Source organism: Phyllostomus hastatus, unplaced genomic scaffold (genome assembly GCF_019186645.2).
Source record: "Phyllostomus hastatus isolate PE091 unplaced genomic scaffold, TTU_PhHast_1.1 phas_scaffold_555, whole genome shotgun sequence".
In the NCBI taxonomy this organism is placed as follows: domain Eukaryota; kingdom Metazoa; phylum Chordata; class Mammalia; order Chiroptera; family Phyllostomidae; genus Phyllostomus; species Phyllostomus hastatus.
This window is the reverse complement of record NW_025334036.1, coordinates 6,717,912-6,736,933: the sequence shown is the minus strand read 5'-3', so window position 1 is coordinate 6,736,933 and position 19,022 is coordinate 6,717,912. Positions and strand designations below refer to the sequence as shown.

Here is a 19,022-nt window from a genome sequence, read left to right as displayed (position 1 = left end):
GTCAAGACAGAGGAACAGAGACAAGGTTTACCCTCCTGCCTGAAACCACCCGAGACAAAACATACGCAATAGAGGTTTTCAGGACATCATGTCAGACGGACGCTACAAACAGCAGTGATTCCTGAGGGACGGGAAACTACTGACATGGGCCTGGCTAGCGGCCGGCACAGCCTGCAGAGTGTCCAGACCTCCGCACAGGGAAGGGGGACCCAGAACCCAGCGGACTTCCCGACCTGAGAGCCCGGGGCAGAAACAGAACCGGGGCAGCTGGAGTTCGCAGGATGGATGCCAAAGAGAGTTCTACACAGAGAGCAGTTCAGAGCTCTGCAGATGTGTTAACCTTCTGGGTGTCCTTCCTGGCTGCCTATCCTTGACCTGGGCCCATGATGCCTAATCCAGCTCCCTGCTGAGCTTGCTCCTCAGGGCCCAAATCAACAATCGCCAGCCTCACCTCCTCCTCAGCCCTCAAAAGACCTCAGACATCCCTACTACTAACCATCCGATCAGCACAGTGTCAGCTGCCTACATCACGATTCCTCCACAACACAGCGAAGATGCCGCGACGGCCAAGCGTTTGCTCAAACTTGGACCCTGTCTGGGCACATGCTGAGACGAATGCATTATCCGCTCACTGCATCTGACAACTACACTAATGCATCTGCCGCTGGTCTCTTCCCCACAACAGACAGCTCCTGGTGCCCCAGGGCCTGCCGCACACCTGTCATAGTAGTCTCTGTGCCCCCGGTGGTCTCGATCGCTGCTGTACTGGTCATAGGGTCTCTTTCTGGACAGGTTGTTGGGTCGGTAGCTCCCAGACCGGTGGCTGTCCATGTGTCGCCGGTCCCCATAATGGTGGTCCTTGTACCAGTGCTGCTCGTACTGATGGTGCCTGTCACTTCCCCACGGCGGGTTGTTGTTGCCACCACCGTAGTTGAACTTCCTTTCCCTCTGCCAGTCCCCTCGATCTGTGGGAGGAGAAAGAGCGGTCACCTCGTGGCTGGAAGGATCGACTGCGTTCCACTTCCACTGAAGTTTAAACTGAAAGGCTAGCATGTGTTATAGACAGACATTAAATTTCCTCCTTTTTGGTCTTCTCGCTGCTGGTAATATACCACTAATGAGTCCTGAGAGTCTTTCCCCCACATTTTAAGGCAAAAGAAAATTCATTACCTTTCTCCTTCTGAAATCTTAATAGTTACTGTGTTTTATTTTCTACCTGTTTACACCTTCCAAACTGGGGGTAGACCATTAAAATGAGATGCCACTCAAAAAGCTGAACACTAATTCAGAAAACAGCACTACAGAAATTCACAGGTGCAAGGTAATAACCTCTATTTACACATCTGAAGTTTCTTTACCTGCTAGTACCATAAGCTAGTGCCTGGTCTCTGAAAATTATTCCAAACTATACTCACTGGTTCTGTTATTCTTCCCTTGCACATACCTAAAAAAAAAAAAAAAAAAAAAGGAGGGTAGAAATGCTCCCTCCAACTTTGGAACTGGGTGAGCACTCAAACTCTCACGGGGAGAGGCTAAAGTAAAATTTGTTTTAGCTTCTTCAGCCTCCATGTCCCCCTGCAGAGAAGAATCATGCTTATTTCAATCAAAAAAAGTAGTGAAGACACAGAAGTCCAGGAATGGAGGCTATAGTGAGGTGTCCACTCAGAACCCATGGATTCAGGGCCCTCGAGCCAATGAGACATGCTTTTGAGAGAAAGGCCCAGGGACACCTGAGACAGAGACACGCGGAAGGACGCCACGCGGATTTGGAGTCAGAGACTAGAGCGACGCGGCCCTGAGTCCAGAACGCCCAGAGTGGCTGGCAGCCGCTATGGGCCCGGACAGAGGCAGGGAACACATCCCCCGCTCAGTTCCTCCGGAAGGAACCAACCTGGTGACATCCTGATTTCGGATTCTGGCCCGCAGACTAGGGGAGAATGAATTTCTGTTGTTTTAAGTCACCGGTGTGTGGTAGTTTGTTACAGCGGCCTTCGGAAAGCAGCACAGAAACTGACCCAGAAGGAACTATGTGGGCTCACAGGGAATCCAATCTTCTCTCTACAACGATGTGAAGACCACAGACATGCCACCAAATAAACGTCTCCACTCATTCTGCTGGTCTCCTAGCATTTTTCTACAGAACCAAAGAATAACACCATCAAGGAAACTATGCAGCTTAGACATTTACACCATTAAAACCATGTACGGTCAGCCAGTGGCCTAAACTCACTGCTGATCCAGGGAGGATCGGGTCAGAGGACCAAGAAGTAAGAAGCTGGGACACTTCTCCCTAAGAATTGACAAACAACAACAAAATGAGACACCTCCACAATGTGAAAGGAGCACTTGAAGGCGGTTCAAACCAAACGGAAAGTCCGATTTCAAACGGGGTGTCAAGGCCTGTGGTGGAGCGCAGATGCTCGGAGCCCCGGCCAAGTCGCACTGCCTTCCCGAGAAGCCACACAGTGCTGCTCTTTCTTCTGGAGCCCTCTGCGAGGGAGGTCACCGGTTAGGAGCACCGAGCTATTAAGGAGATGGATGAGGAATCCAGGGTTTAAATAAAAGACTACAGTTAGCTTAATAAGAAGAGTTCTTTCAAAGGATCAGAATATAAAATCTGTGACATCACAGGAATAACACAAAACCAGCCCAATCCCAGGAAAAAACCGGCACAACTAATACAAGCAGATCTGAGCACACAGGAACCTTTCCCAACCACCCTGCACACTCATTCCTCCCCCCCGCCCCCCAATAAAATGGGGATCGACTCATTTGGAACTACTTGATTTTTAATATTAGGAGACATCAGACTTCTGCTTCCAAGCAGTTTAGAGGAGCTTGCAGCAGAAATTACGCACTGCCAAGAACATTAAGAAAGGGCAGACAAACAAAAAAGAACGTTTCAAGACATCAAGGAGCAGCCAGACCAATCAGGACCAGGAGGAGTGTGATTCCAAGGAGCAGAAAAGCCCGACCAGGGACGGGCTGGCTGCTGCAGCCTCGGGGGGCGGGGGAGGGGCGCGCCGTGGCTCTGGAGCTTGGGCGAGAGGCTGAGGACCCAGCTAGCCACCATGTCACACCAGCCGTCAGATTTCCTCCTCTGTATGCATGCCCTGATTCTAGCTTTTGCCCAGTTGTTTCTTTAAATTTTCTTTTTTAAGCAAACAATGAAGACCCAGTTTACCAGATTTATTTTTTAAGCCTAAGCTGAACATTGCCCATTATGCAACGGTGGAAACTCCCTAAGTTATCGGCATTTGTGCACACTAGAGGACACCCTCGACTTACAGTACGCCAGAAACGTACTGCCGCTGATGCCTTTACTACCTGTCACCGCTGAACACTAAAAAGAAATTACTCCATTTTTCTACTTGGTTGTCCTTTTGTTATTAACTTACAAGGGCTCTTTCAATATTAACAGTCCTTCAGTGTTGACAATTTTGATCATTTAACTATGACATATAATACAGATTGTTCCCCTAAGCCTATCATTTGTCTTTTGTGTATGGGGGCTATGTTCTTCTTTAAGTTAAAAGGACATGCTTTTATTTCATGTTTTATCTCACTCTGAACACCAGAGGACAACAACGTGATGGCTGAGAATACAGCACAGAGGTCCAGGTGCTGTCTCTGGAAAATAAAATGACCCTTCTGTCGTTAGCTCTGTTCCCCAGCCCACGTCACGACCCACCTGCGTTACTGAAGTGTCTCTTGTTGGGATGACCGTAGTTGTCTCTCGGGTGTCCGTGCATCTGCGGCCCGTGGGAGGCAGGTAGGTGAGACTTCTGGGGGTGCAAGCCATGCGGGGTGTGGGACTGAGACATCACCGAATCCCGGCTTGACCCTGAGGCCTCGGGCCGAAATGGCTTCTTACCACCAATCACATCATCTTTCTTCTTTTGCTCCTAGAGAGTGAAAGGAAACCAGAGACTCTCAAGGTCCCAGGCTGAAATCCCAAGAACGGTATACAGATCATCACCTTCAAACAGTTCCCGCTTGGCTTCTGACCTGGCATTTACTACCTTCTTTGCAAAGCACGCTCAGCGCACCACCTGCTGCCCTGCCCCACTAGGCCAGCTCCGCCGATGGGCACCTGTAATCACACGGGGCTGGAACAGGTGCCCAGGCGGTCAGTGCTCTCAGTGACACCCCTTCCCCATAAAACCAGGACCACCCACTTTCTGAGGCTAACTAAACCAGACAGCCCCAACTGGTCTAATTTGGTCCATGTGTTCTCCCTAAGCCATTTTTCTGTTTTTTAAAATATATGTATATTAAACAAAAATAATATTTGGTATTTTCACTTAACATGAAAATCTCATGTGAATACTTATTTCTACAATATTATATTGAAGAGTGAGTAATACTCAATGTGGATATATCATGATTCATTGAATCTAGTTCTCACTGCTGAACATTCGAGTTATTTCCACTACAAACATGCTTACATCCTCGGTTATCTCCTTAAACTAAGTTCTTGGACGGGAGGCCCACGTTTCAGTCGTGGGTAAGTCTCACTGAGCCGTCCTGCGGACATGCATGTAGACCCCACGAGCGGGGCCACTGCTGTTGTTGCTCAGCTCGCACCACCTCCGGACGCCCACCCCGCGGAAGCCCTTCGCTCCCCGTGTCCAACCTGCAACGCTCATCCCAGCTCGCACTCCTTCCCAACCGTTCCACCACTCCTTCCTCGGGCCTCTCCCGACTACCCATTCAAAGACTTCTCATAACGCTTCAAATTTACACTACCGTTCAGCAGTGCTAGTTTATCACTGCTGCTTTACTGCAAAATCACACATCACGTTCTTCCACGTGAGTGAGAACGTTAGTAACATCAGGGCACTGCTCCACAGCCCGAAGCAGTGCTGCCTTGCCTCAGCACTGGGCACGGGGCACGCTCATGCGACACGTCCTTCTGAGCACCTGCCCTATGCTGGCATTGTTCCAGGTGCCGCAGATACAGCAGAGGCCAAGAGACATAAAAGTCCTGCCTTCCCAGAGCTGCTGCATTACTACAGCTGGTAGTAAATGCTCCTAGACGGGCCCTAATGGCTAATGTGGGTTGGGCCCGCATGCCATGTCAGCACGTCTGCAAATGGACCTGTCTGCACAAGGAACACTGGCCTTGCACCACCCCCTACACCAAAGTGGGGGGGGGGGGGGCAGCTTCTGGGCACCCACTCCTGTCTGCCCCTTCACATGAGCAGTTGGGACCCTCAGTACAGAAGCCAGAAGTTCACAAGACCCAGAAAAGAACAGAAAAAAAGATTTTCTGCCCACAATCCTGTCACCTGTCAAGAGCCATATTTGTAAGTGACAACAGACATGTGCATCGGAAAAAGGCCTGGTGAATAAATGATCCCAGGACAGAGTAACAGAGAAAAACAACCCCTTATCAGAACTTCAACACCGTTGGAAATAGCCAATCAACGTACTGGCTATTTTCCCATCCGTTCATGTACGGTTAGCTAGTGGTGCGTGCTGGGAAGCTGCACAGCTAATATAAAGAAAAGGCGCACAGGACAAGGCAGGGTGGCCGGGGTGGGCTCCTGCACCCCTCTGGGTCTTATGCCTTCGTCCACACAGTCAGGAGGAGACCCACCGACCCCTCTAACACCACCGTCCCGTGATCCTACGATCCCCTCCCCAGGGAAAACAGCAATCAAGGAATTTTCCTATGGAACTGGTTTTTATTTGAATGAACTAAAATTAAATTTGTATTTTACCTACCTCTTCTTCTTGAGATCTTTTCTTATGAGCCATCTTGTATAACTTATGCAATTTTCGAGCATCGAATTCTGTAAACTTGGAAACAAAGATCCATAGGTTCCTATAAACAAAACCCAAAAACCACAGTTCTGGTAAACAGTAGAAAATAAAAAGTTACTTTTTATTCTTTTTTGATTGATGGCAAGCTACTGAACTTTCCTGTGCAATCTCTCCAGGTGTAGAAATCAAGTTACAGAAAGAAATACTCTTTCAGGCCTGTGCCTCAGTCGTCACACACCTTTCCTTGCTACTCTCAATGGGATCTGACTGGGCTCCGGAGACCAGGGCTCCCTCTCAGAGCTCAAATCTATCTGTCGCACTGGCACCTGGGACTCCAGTCCGAGCCTGCCTCTGCCGTCCGTGTTTCTGGCCTCCGCCACACAGTCCACCAGGACCCCCCCTCCCAGATACAGCTGGGTATGTCCGCATGGCTGCCCGTTCTTTCCTTCCAGAGGTCAACAAGGCCTCTCTCGTTCCTTCCCTAAAACCCTAAGGCACTCCTCCCCTCCAAGGGCACTGCCTGCAGCCCAGCACACAGCATTCCTATCGGCAGGGGAGTGCCTGATCAAATGGGTGTAAACTCGGAGACGCAGTCCCTCTCGGGGAGCAGGAGAGGGAGCCTCACACCCTCACGCTCTTTCTAGAGCAGTCCCACCCCACTGTGCTCAGCTCCTCGCAGAACACGGGGCTGGCTCCCTAACTCGCACACCTGCTCCGCCACGGAGAAAGCCGTCTGCCTTCCTTTCTAAGGACTGCTCTAATAGGACTTCCCCATCTTAACTGCCTTTACATCCTAAAAACCTCCCAGTCCCCTGCCTGGCCGGCCCACTTTGGGCCCTTGCTGCAGCCTGAGAATGCTCTTCATCTAAGTCCACTCCACTTTTCTGTGACCAGTTCAAGCGCACCTGCCTGCCTCTCAAAAGACCCGCCTCCCGACTCCTCTTTGGCATGCGCTTTGCTTCCGGGAACTCCTGCTACACTTGGTCTCGCAGTCACTGCTTCACAGTGCAGAGTTTCTCAGGAGCGAGCAAGAACTTTCCTGTGAATACTGACAGCCAGGACACAGCGCCTGGTGCACTTACACTCAGACAGGCCCCGGTGCACAGGAGAAAGCCCAACTTATGGAGCCGTGTGCTAGCATGGCCTTTTATCATCTTCCAATAGTGATGAAGTCCAGTTAAAAGAAAGCCAGATGGCTAAGCTTGGGAAGTTGGTAACAGTGTAAAGGAGAAGAGTGACATTTTAAAACTTAAAAAAATTTGAGTGTGAAGCATGGTATGGATGGCATCATGGCAGGTTTTAATTAAAACCATTTTCACTCTGAAACTAATCCACTGATACTGGACATATGACATGAAGATAACAATTATATTAACCATGAAGTATATGAGGTCAAAGTCACTGTGGACTGTGGAAAGAAATTAATGCTGTAATTATCTTTGAGAAATTTATTGTATTTTCTTAAAATATCAGAAGTAAATATATAAATGAATATGTAAGTCATGATGCCTTACAAATTAAAGTTGTACATTAACTGAATTAATCTAAAATATTGCTAGAGTTATTTAATTATCACAGCCCTGTGACTTTAACTTGTTTCCTCTCCTGTGTAGTCGAGAGCTAACAAACTAGTCACTATATCTGAGTATCAGCTTCAGACGGGTAAAGCAGTATAACTAGATGATTTCCATGCCTTCACTTAAAGGCTGAGTCTCTTCTGAGAACAGGCTAGCAAACCCAGCCTCACCGTCTTTCTCGCATAAATTAATGACGTCACCCAACCCACTCAGAAGACTGGTCTCAGTGGAACGGCCTGTTTCAGGAAAGTAAAATTCAAGCCTTGCAGGTATGTTGCCACAGATGGCTTTTGTCAGGGGAAAAACTGTTTCATTACATGGATGTGTCATAAAGACAAAAACAATTCTCCCTCCTACTCTCTCTCTCTCTCTCTCTCAAACCAAAGTGGGCAGCCAGAGCCCCCATGGGTTACCTCCTCCACAGTTTGATGTGCTCCTGGTCGGAGTAAGCTTTAAGGCACTCGGCGATGCGATCCCCGATCTTCAGCAAGCAGTTCCGGGTGTGCTCCAGCTGCTCCTGCACGCTGAGCCCCTTGTCGGGTTTGTCCAGCTGTTTCAGTGCCTTCTTCACAGGCCTCATCCTCTCCTTACACTGGAACAGGTCAAGAGGGGAGAGACATAAAGCGCCTGCCGCAGAGACGTGTCCTCCTCCCCTGCGTTCTGTGCCCTGAACTCCCAGAGAACACACGGCCCACCCCCGTGCCCTGTGATCGCTGGGGGAGGTGGGTTAAGCCAGTGGAACGAGTACCAGTATCAGAGTCAGAAACACCTGAAGTGCAAGTCCCACCACCACCACTTAGAGCAATGACTGTGGACGCCTTACTTGGCCTCTGAAAATGCTGCTGTTTCCTCCTCTGCCAGAGGGGCCTGATAATCCCACAAGGCCTTCATGAAGATCAAATGAGAAGCAAAATTACAGACCTAGCCTGAAAACCTCCCACCACAAACAGCTAAAATGGCAGATAAATTATTTGCAAGTTTTTTTTAATTGATTTACAAGTTCTTTAGACTTATAAGAAACTCAGGGAGGGGCTTGCAGACAAAGATGGTGAACTGAACATAAGAATCTGTTTCTCTCCTCCCCAACCCTGACATAACAATAATAAAGGGATTGTCTTAAAAAAAAAGAAATAAGCCCACAAAGTAAAAATGAAAGAGAAATCAGCAACAAAATACTGGCACAAGGGAAATAATATGAGAGCTGAGAACTGCCTGAGGTACATGGCAAATTTCCCCCAAAGCTCTGTCTCTAGAAATTAGGGCGAGGGCTCAAAATAAGGACTGGTTTTTCAAAGACAGCCCAAGAGTAACTGACACTCAGACTCCTAACAGACACCCAGGTCTCCGACCCGGGCCAGCCGGAGACGAGACGAGGAAACGCGTGCTCTGAGAGGGCAAGAGAAAGGCCTCTGGACTGGGCTGCGCGAGCAGAGCGGAGGGGCGGCGTTCCCACACAGAGGACAGAATCAGACAAACACAGGCGAACTAGACAAGCCACGGCCCAACCTTACGCCGCTCTCAGACTCCAGAAGGAAGAAAGCCAGGCCTCCACTCTCCAGTCAGGGGACTGGGAGATTTCTCCGTAAAACCTGACCACCCAAGAGGAAGAACCAAACGATGCTGACTACCCACTGGACACTTCCCAGGGAAGCTGCGCAGCCAGATCACCCCGGAGCGAACACTCTCAGTCCACCAAGCCCCGCCCACATGCTCAGAACTCCCAGTCCGAGTCCCACCCCACTCGCAAATACGAGCAGACCACCGAGGACTACTGAGCCATTAGAGTGTCTAACATGAACAACAGTGGCCAAATTAAAAAGAAGAGACAACTGAGGATTGATTACCAAGCCATCTGAAAAAGTATCTCACATTAATGTTGGAAAACAAAGAGAAGTATGAAAACATTCAGAGAACCACAGGGAGGGGAATGCTGGCAGTAAAACATGTAAAAGAAACAAAAACCTCAAAAGAAAAACTGGGAGATAAAGTTGAGAGGATCCCCCAAGAAGAGAGTTTAAGAAGCAGAAATCGAAAAATGAAAAAATAGCTAACGTAAGAGACCACTTTCAGAGTCCATTACCCAAAAACAGAAGTCCCATAAAGATACAACTAAGAACTTAGGAGGAAATTATCACAGAATAATGTGAACAAATTTCTCAGACCTGCCGGACATGGTTGTGAGCCACTGAGTGTCTGGCACCGTGACTCAGGCAGGCTCACGATGTGACCATGACTCGACCATGACACAGCAGGACGATGCAAGTCCTGCAATCCTCCGCAACTCAGGGGTCACTGCCAGAACCCAGACAGACTCTCTCGCCAAACTGCCTGGGACATAGGACGAGCTCCTCAATTCTCTTCGCCTTATTTTTTAATATGTAGTACTGAGGTAGTGACCTTCATCATAGGGTTACTGTGCAGAAAGCACACATAAAGCATGCAGACAATACCTGGCTGCTTATGAGAGCAGCATTATTATTGTCTTTAGAGACCTAAGGAGTGAAACTCTAACATCACCCACGAGAATAACGAGTGACTCATGGTCACTTCTGGGGACCTGACAACGGAAATGCGCGAGTTCAGCGGGGGGAACAGCATGGGCTTCCACTTTACATTCTGAGCTTTGAAAGCATGCAGATTTGACTGAGTTTCATGGCACCGTATCAAGGGGTATTACATTCCTAAAACTTCTCTGTATTTATAAAGATTTCATAATATAAAAATGAGTAAATGCTGCCATATGTAAAAGCATTGTCTAAAATAGCATTAATTTACTCATTTATTGACATCCTACTAGCATTTCCACGTACAGAAAGAGAATTTGCCCTGAGAGAGATCACAGGCTGAAGAGCACAGAGAATGAAGAAAAATGAGGTAAGTACTAAAAAAATACGTGTATGTATATACACACACCATGGGTTTGGGGAACACAGAGGAAAGAGGAAAGACAGGAAAGACCACTTTACAGGGATAAGGTCAAAATTCGATCCTCTACTGACACAGCGCAGGAATACTTTGAGATTTGGAAGATCACTTTCTCTGAGACAGAATTAACTGTTCAAGTGAACTGTAACTTGTGAAAACTGGGGGCAAGGAAGAGACCACGAGAGAGGCAGGGAAGGGAATCGTCAGGTGCAGCGCAGTAACACACACACAGGAGCTGCGGGAGGCAATCAGAACCCTGAGGACGCCCGGCGTGCGCCCCATCCACACAAGGCCTGGTCCGTGCACAGCCTCCCCAGCGCTGTCCCTGTCCGCAAGGAGACAGCGAGTATCCGAGGCCATGTCTTAGCTCAGGCCCCCCGCAAGGAGGAAGCACGTAGGGTATGCCCCCTCCACTGCTGCTCTAGCTAACTCAGCCAGGACCCCAGCCCTGTCTTAAGTCATGTTGTCCCCTTTCTCTCACCAGTCCAGCCACAGTGGCCTCTGCAACCGCAATACCAATGCTGGGTCCCGCCACATGGCCTTCATGTGTGCCACTGTCGTGCCTGGGCACGGTCTTCCCCTCCCTCCTGTCCTGTTACCTTTCCCTCTTCCTTGAGCATCCAATGCAAACATCCCTTCCTTAAACGCGCCCTCCTGACATCCCGACTGGGTCAAATCCCCTCCTCACAGACCTTCGTAGAATCCGGTCTTCCTCCTCCACTGCGCCGTGACAGCAGCACACACACGAGCTGCGTGGTGACCTGACTACCCCCTGCTCAAACGCAACGTCTACAATGACAGAAACAGTTCTCTGTTCACCATGGTAGCTCCAGGGGCTGCACACAGAGAGCATTCAACGAGGGTCAGCTCAGTGGACACTCCCATTCTCCACACGCTACGAAGGGCCCTTGCAGCGCTTCCGGACCAGAAGCACACGACATGGCCTTCGGTCCCTAATGTTCTTTCTCACTAGCAGTGCAGTATGAAGATCTTCCTACCAGCCTTTTCCAAAGCTCAGGGCTTTCGCTCTTAGAAGCTGAGTTTCCAAAGTGACGTGCGGAGGCTAAGACTGACCACGGCTGTGTGGCGGGGCCTACGAAAGGCAGAGCCACATCAAGGACTGGGGCTGCAGGCGCTGGCATCCCTCCATGTCAGGACTTACTATGCTGAATGTCTCCTGGTCCAGATCATCCTCCTCATCCTCGCCAATGGGGACAGGTTCACTTCCTGCTGTAATATGGACAGGACCCTGAGATCGCTTTGATTTACTCGAAGATTTGGCATCACCACCTTTAGGCTTTTAAAAAAGAGTTACAAGGAGTCATTGTCACTTGTGCCATCCTGCCTTGCAATTCGGACTTCCTGTCTGCGTCCCATCACTCCAGCAGGTGAATATGATGCCCTCCGTTTGTGAAAAAGGTAACATAAAGTCCTCTGGGACATCACGGAGCCACACTTACACGGTTCACAGCTTCATCATACATCACGCCCATTTCTGTCTCTAAATGTACCAATTCTAACTTTAGTTAAAATTTGGTACATTTCATCTAAATTTGGTACACATCATCTAAAGTTAACCTTTAGATTCATTTAGTGCTATTTTGGCTTGTTCCCTCATCCATAAAATGCACAAAGACACCATCAAGAGGTTACGAGTATAAATTGGCAGAGATCTAGTATGGTATCATTTAGCAGCTTTTATTAACAGCTGATAAATGACTATACAACTTTGATCTAAAAAGTTTTTTATTAACAAAAATATTCTCAGTGATTCAAATCTGCATAAATCCAAACTGATAAATCTAATTTCTCCATAAAAGTTTACAGAAGGGTGGAGATATAAGTAAATATAGATACATTTATTAAAAATTGCTGCATCTATGAATATCTAAAAACGTAAAACAATACTATGCTTTGTGATTATATATGTAGTAAAGGGAGCTATAATATCCGGGTAGTGGATAGATGGATGTTTGTTAAATCAATCTTTATTCTTTTATTTTTGAAATATTTCATTTTTTAAAAAAGGTACCTCTGTGGAAGATAAAACCATAAAGACAGCGGTCACAGGACGGTTTATGATATTAGATTTTGGAAACAACTTCAATCAGAGAGATATAAGCTGCTTCCAGGCTGTTATAACCATACAGAATTTTTTCTATTAAGAAAAATTATTTTAACATGCATTATTCACTTGGAAAGTTGTTTTGTGACATATTGCTAAGTGGGGAGAAAAAGATTCTCAAACAGTCTGGTCTGATATTTATTTTATATTTGTTCTCATGTGCTTAAGACAAGAGATCCAGAGGTACCCAGCAAGAAATCTACTCAAGTTACAACTACATGGAAGAGTTAAGAGTGGTTATTTGTGTGTTTTAACGGTGATTAGGGACTAATTACAAAATACTTTCATTAGAAGTCGGTAAGCATACATAAACCACTGTACCACAATCCTGTGGTTTGGAACAGAACCATGAAGGGAAGGTTGTATAATAGAACTTTTTACCCAATTCTATTCCAAAAGCTTAACTCTTGATGGTATTTGGTTTGAATCCTAAAGCCTTCAAAATATTCAAACTCATCTGTGGACTGTGCTCCTCTATCATGAATCTGAGAACACAGCTCAAGCAGTTACCTGCAAATGCCGGTTTCTCCCACCTGTCCTACCTCACCCAAACATCCCCTCTGACATATGTACGACATTTGTAGGTAAAGGCCTTCTATGTGGAAGAAGAGCTCAAACTTGCACACGCCCTTCTCTCTACGGGGAGAGGCGCAGCCTCCCTCTGACAGCCCCTCCTTCCTTCTTGGATGCACCCAAGATACGATGACTTCGGGGCCCTCAACACCCCGACCTATTTCTAAGCCCCGGAAGGGAATGTCAGAGACCGCGGGCCTCTCAGGAAGTAGAATGACACAGGTACCTTCTCTTTCTTATCTTTCGACTTCTTCCTTTCCTTGTCCCCATCTTTGTCTTTCCTAGAACTCATTTGTTTCTCCTTGTTCTCCTTGTTCTCTTTCTTCTTCTGTTTCTTTTTCATTGGACTTTTTTCTAAGCCATCGTCCTAGAAGACAAACAAGGCTATGAGCAATGGCCACCAACTCTGCATTGACTCATCCACACTCTGGAGAAGGCAACACTGCCCCCAGTGGCTCCTCACCGCATCTACACATAGTAGCGTGTTTTCCAGCAGACAGCCCTAAAGCCAGTACCCAGTTCTAAACTCTGGTAATGACCAGTTCAGCCAGCAGAGGCTTCGCTTACACCTCCTCTTCCGCCCAGCGACCCTTCAACACAGGTACTGTCATGCCCATTTCACAAACAGAAGAACTGAACACTGGAGGGTAGACAGCTGTCAGCTAGTGAGTAACTGGTGAGATGGCTGGTATCTGAATTCATGTTCACACGGCTCAAATCCAGGCTATTCCTGCACCCACTGCCGAGCCTCTTGGAGCTCATCTCGAAGCACAGTTACACTCGAAGAGTAACAACAACAACAAAAAAAACCCCAAACTCACTCGCTGAAACCCACTGAACGATGCTAGTGTATTTTCCACGTTGCCTAGACCAGAGGGCACACACTGGCAGGTGCTGGCCAAGCCTGACCCGCAGGTAAGTTCTGTCTGGCCCAACAACAAACTGAACTGCATGGTGGCTGTCCCTGGACATGAGCTCCCTGGTGGTGTCCCCACCACTCCCTGTCGGTCCCAACGAGGCTGAGTGTCCACTGCTACTCAGCACTGAAACATCCTTGGCTCTCTTTGTTAACGTCCACTATCTGTGAATGTGCAACTGCTGACTTAAATGAACAACTACACTCCTCTCAGGTTAAGCAAAGACATACATATTCTATTTTATCTAATGCACATGTACGCCAAACGTATTTTCAACGGTTTTATACAAATTGGCTCAGTAAGTGTAGCTTAAAGAATAGCTCTCAACTGGGGAGTATGGCCCATACCTTTACTTCCCCCTCCTCTGACGGGTTATCTGAGTGTCTAGGAGAGGAAAAGTCAACCCCTTGCTCATCTTTCAGCCTGGGAGCTTTGTTCTCCTTCTTCACTCGAGGCTTCCGCTTCTTTAACTTGGCCTGGGAAGAGAGGGAAAATGATGATTAAACGACAAATCCAGACCCTTAAAAGCTTGGCCAAATAACACAGGGACTCGTGAAGCAGCAGCAGCCGTATATCCTGACAAGGAAACTCAAAGGCGTGTGACCGATACGCCTGAGGCGGAGGACTGCAGGCCTCACGCATGGCCTGCCCCGCGTGAAAACACTGGGGGCCTCGGACCTGCCGACTCCACTTTTTGGAATTCATCCTAAAGGTGAAATTCAAATGAAGGAAAATCACCTTATATACAAAAATACAAATAAAGGTTATATATATAAAACAATAGCAACCCCCCCACCCAACCCCCCAAAAAAAACAAACCCAAAAGCATGCTTCATCTAAAAATAAGGGAAAGGTGTTTATCTACTTAGTCAAACCTAATGTAAGTATAAACGTGCCGGATCTGTATCTAGAGCATCACTGAGAGTATACGCTCAACATATTATCTGGAGAATGATACCACTTATGTGATACTACTATGTGAAAAAAACAAGGTGTGAAATTAGGGTAACTTTCTTCCCCTGTACAGGGATATTCATATGAATGGCACAGGTCTAAGAGGACTTAAGGAACATACAAAAAGGCTGCGAGGACCAGATGTAACTTGTATCTTCTAGCTGTGACAGCCATCTTTCTAGGTCTGAATCGAAATGAAAAGTTGGGGAAATAAAATGAGACACAGCTCAGATGAGTTCACTGGCAACTCACTTGGGATTTGTCACTGAGCAGGTAAGGCAAACATACTGAAGTCCTCCTTCTGATTAACTGTGGATTCCCATTACCTGTTTTCCCCCGCCCCACTATTACAAGTAGCCCAGAGTGAGCTGTGAAAACAGGCAAACCCAGTGGTGTTCAGACAGTTACTGGAACTATGTTCCAAAACTCGGGAAGCGGCATAAGAAAATGCAACAGTATGTCTGGACCAAGTGACACTGAGAGTGATGAGGACTATTTTGAGACAACCTGGTAAGAAAGATACCAAGGTGTCTGGGTCAGTAATTAAAACGAACACTTCTACTACCAACTAACCACCACTGCTTGAACCTCAGAAGCAGCACCTGACTACGAGAAGCTGCCACTCTGGGTGGGGGCCGCAGCAGGCATCCCTCCTCCCCAACCTGCAGGGCTGGAGCCTCAGATCACCGAAGAACACCAGGGGGCAGCCGCACTCACTCACCTCTTCCCCGCCGGACACGGCCCCCTTCTTCTCCAGGCTCTTCCTGAGCAGCTTCAGCAAATAGTCCACTCGGGTCTGTAGCTGCTTCCCCTGAGGCTTTTTATCTGTCTCCACCGGCAGAATCTTCAACAGGAAAGGAAGAGAAGCACCCGCCACCACCCATGTCCCGGTTAGTGCATCAGGATAAACAGAGACAAGAAGAACTGAGCAGTCCTTTCCCTCCCCAACCACCCAAAATACAGATACAGCCTCAGATCCTATCTCATGTCCATGGCTCCCAGTCACTGAAAATCCCTTATGAGCCGTTCTCGTTTTACAAAATGGGATGGAGAAATCCAGCTCTCCCACTGGCTCCTACCTGTGCTGTTAACAGGGTAGAACAACTCAGGTAGGAGGGGCTTGTTGGCTTCATCTGCTAGAACATCCCAGCCGTCGTGATTTCCTCCTTCCAGGAGCAGGGAATCCCTGGAGCTAGGTTAAAGCTTCATTTTAGATTGAAAATGCTTCTTAGAGCATTGCCGGAGAGCACTGAGCTATGCCAGGACAAGATCTGTCCCTGCTACTACAGCTGGGCCTCTCAGGCCGGAACGGATTTGGTCTCAGCGCTTATGGCAGGGTGCTGTCACCCTCTCTAGGACATTGCACGTGGGATGAGCATTGTTTGACGTGCCAGGAAAAGCCCTGCCAGGAGCACCACGTGGAGTGCATCCTACTGAAGTTTGAGCCAGTCAGCTTTCCCTGCTTACAGCTCTGAGCACGGCCTTGCTACCTGGTAGCCCGCTTGCAACGGATAGGGTGGGAGGCTCGATTTTGTGGGAGAAGTACGGCCAATGTTTAAATCCATTACAAAAAACACCAAGGTGGCTCGTTCTTTCTTTGCGTAGAGAACAGAAAATCGGTCGTTTCAAATGCAGTTGCCAACAAAGGGCCAACAAGAACGGCCGAGGGACGCTTTTATTGTTAATAATCTTACCCTGGTATTTGTTGCAATGAGACTGACCTATAATAAAAATCAGAATTTTAAGATTTCTCCTGTAATTTCCCAAGAATTTTACCTGACTATCATCTTCACCTATGACACAGTGTCACAGTCCACTGAAGATGGTAACGTTCCCAAGGATAAAGAAATCCCAGGAATTTGCTTTGTACTAATTTCTAAGTTGATCCCCGCCCCCCTCAGAAAATAGTTAAAAAGACATATAAAAATATTACGCAACGAATCTTCTAGAAATCTCCAGCATCACACAGTTCCTTACTTTGTCAGTTAACTTGAGCTCTGGATCTGTTTTAATCAGCTCCCAGTTTCCATAGCCATGCTCATAAATCCCCAGCAGGAGGCGAGAATCGTCCTCCACTCCCCACTCCACATCGAAATGGGCAGCTTTGACTCGACAGGTTAAGCAGTACCTACGGGGATTCCAAAAACAGGAGGACGTCAGAGGAGGGGCCTGTCTGATTTGGAGATAAACACTAATGGAAACAGACAAAAGTTTTCTGCCGCGTTAAAGAGAAGGCGGCGAACACACCACGTGAGCACACGTTAACTGTAACCCCCAGTCTATCTGCTACGGCACAAGCACTCCCTGCATAAGTACGTATAACACTCACTTTTTTTTTTCTTCAGGGTCCGCAGGGATAGACTTATGCAGCATCTCAAACTCTTCTTCATGCTGGAGAATGGATTTCACATTCACCTGAACCCCGGATATCTTGATTGTTGGACCTCTCTTTTTTCCTGGTCCTTTCCCTAAAGAAGGCCAATTTCACATTAGATAAATAAGAATTGGCTGAAGTTCCACAGAAAACATGAACCAAATCCTGAATGCTTATTCCTCAATCTCTGTCTTACTGTTAATCAAAGATACAACCTATAAAGCAAAAAAAAAAGCCTCAATTAATATTTGTAAAATAACCTCAAAACAATTCAGCTTTTTAAAGATTTTGATATTTATAATTATATTTTAATCTTCCTATCTGTTTTATACTTGTTTTAAAATTAACAAAATTAGCAAAAGAAGATTCTGAAGAAATTAGTGCTAAAGATTTTTCTTTTGTTATTCTAACTATTCCACCATTCACAAATTTTTTTTTAAGTTTTAAAAATGATCTCTACTAAAAAAGTATGAGGTCAAGCTAATATGTAACACCTCTAAAATGAATGAAAGATGTCATGGAAAGGTTACCGTAACCCTTGTTTCAAATTAAAATAATCCTCGAAGTAAAAATAAAACCCAGTACTCCAACCAGAGTCCAAGTTGCAATCCAAGAGGACAACACTTGTCTGTGACAGGGATAGCTCAGAGTGTGAGAAAAGATCTCATTTTTTTAAAAACACGCAAGTCAGTGAAATGGCACAACAATTGCAAACGATTATTTAGGGATTCTTTTGCAATCCACCAGACTGTCACTTGCAAATGCCATTCAAGACAACACTCACGGGAGCTGGGACAGAAAGTGGTCAAGTGGTCAAGTCGGCTGAAAATCAGGAATCTGGAATTTATTCCCCAATCTGCATAAACTACCCCTTCTCCCCTTTCACCGTTAGTTATTGACCTCTCTGGGTCTCAGCTTCCTAGACAATAAAAAATAGACGCCCTGGCTGGCGTAGCTCAGTGGATTGAGCGCAGGCTGTGAACCAAAGCATCGCAGGTTCCATTCCCAGCCAGGGCACATGCCTAGGTTGCAGGCCACGGCCCCCAGCAACCGCACATTGATGTTTCTTTCTCTCTTTCTCCCTCCCTTCCCTCTCTGAAAATAAATAAATAAAATCTTTTTAAAAATATTTTTAAAAAATAAACAAATAATAAAGACACAATTTACAAAAAAGGAAATTCAAGAGGCTCCTGAACATATGAAAAATACTCAACCTCACTTGTCATAACAGAAATGCAAATTAAATGTATACACATGCTAGGTTTACCCTATCGGGTTGGGAAAAAGAAAAAATGTGAAAATATTACACTGATGAGACTAAGAGAAAACAGACATTCTTACTCAATGCTGGTAGGACAAGATGGTACAAAATGGAATACATACAACAGGATTATTTACCACAATGCTGTGAAGCAACAGATCAAAAGCTGAATGTCCATTAACAGGACACTAAAATTGTATGTCCCTAACAGTCTATGAAGCTGTTAAAAAAAAATCAGGCAGTGGAGAAATGATGGTCCATTTTTAATGAATATAGCAGACATATACTGAATAGAAGAAATAAAACAAAACTGGAAATACCAGGAAAAACTCCAAGTGTATCAGAACTATAAAAGTAAATGAAATCACACAGGCACAAGGGGGCAAAAATCACAGTGAGTTACTTATAAAATCTGGGGAGTAGAAAAACACTGCGAACTGCAGGTTTACTTTTGGATGCTTTCTTGGTGCTATGAAAGCACATATTTGGATCATGGTCCAAACCTTTCAAGGGAGGGAGGGAGAGAAGGAATGAATGAATGAATTAC

The 19,022-nt window shown here is 46.6% G+C and overlaps 1 protein-coding gene across 5 annotated transcripts in view; it reads right to left on the bottom strand.

The window, feature by feature from the left end:
- Positions 1-19,022, bottom strand: part of CHD2 (chromodomain helicase DNA binding protein 2) — an 85,203-nt gene that overhangs the window by 4,946 nt on the left and 61,235 nt on the right. For all 5 annotated transcript variants that reach the window (XM_045824718.1, XM_045824720.1, XM_045824715.1 and 2 more), the window contains 10 exons: positions 17,170-17,308; positions 16,818-16,968; positions 15,562-15,684; positions 14,234-14,362; positions 13,196-13,336; positions 11,434-11,568; positions 7,760-7,938; positions 5,731-5,830; positions 3,692-3,905; positions 719-965 (listed from right to left, as the gene is read on the bottom strand). In XM_045824718.1, the coding sequence (XP_045680674.1) occupies positions 719-965; positions 3,692-3,905; positions 5,731-5,830; positions 7,760-7,938; positions 11,434-11,568; positions 13,196-13,336; positions 14,234-14,362; positions 15,562-15,684; positions 16,818-16,968; positions 17,170-17,308 (1,558 nt within the window). The remainder of the gene's footprint in view (positions 1-718; positions 966-3,691; positions 3,906-5,730; positions 5,831-7,759; positions 7,939-11,433; positions 11,569-13,195; positions 13,337-14,233; positions 14,363-15,561; positions 15,685-16,817; positions 16,969-17,169; positions 17,309-19,022) is intronic.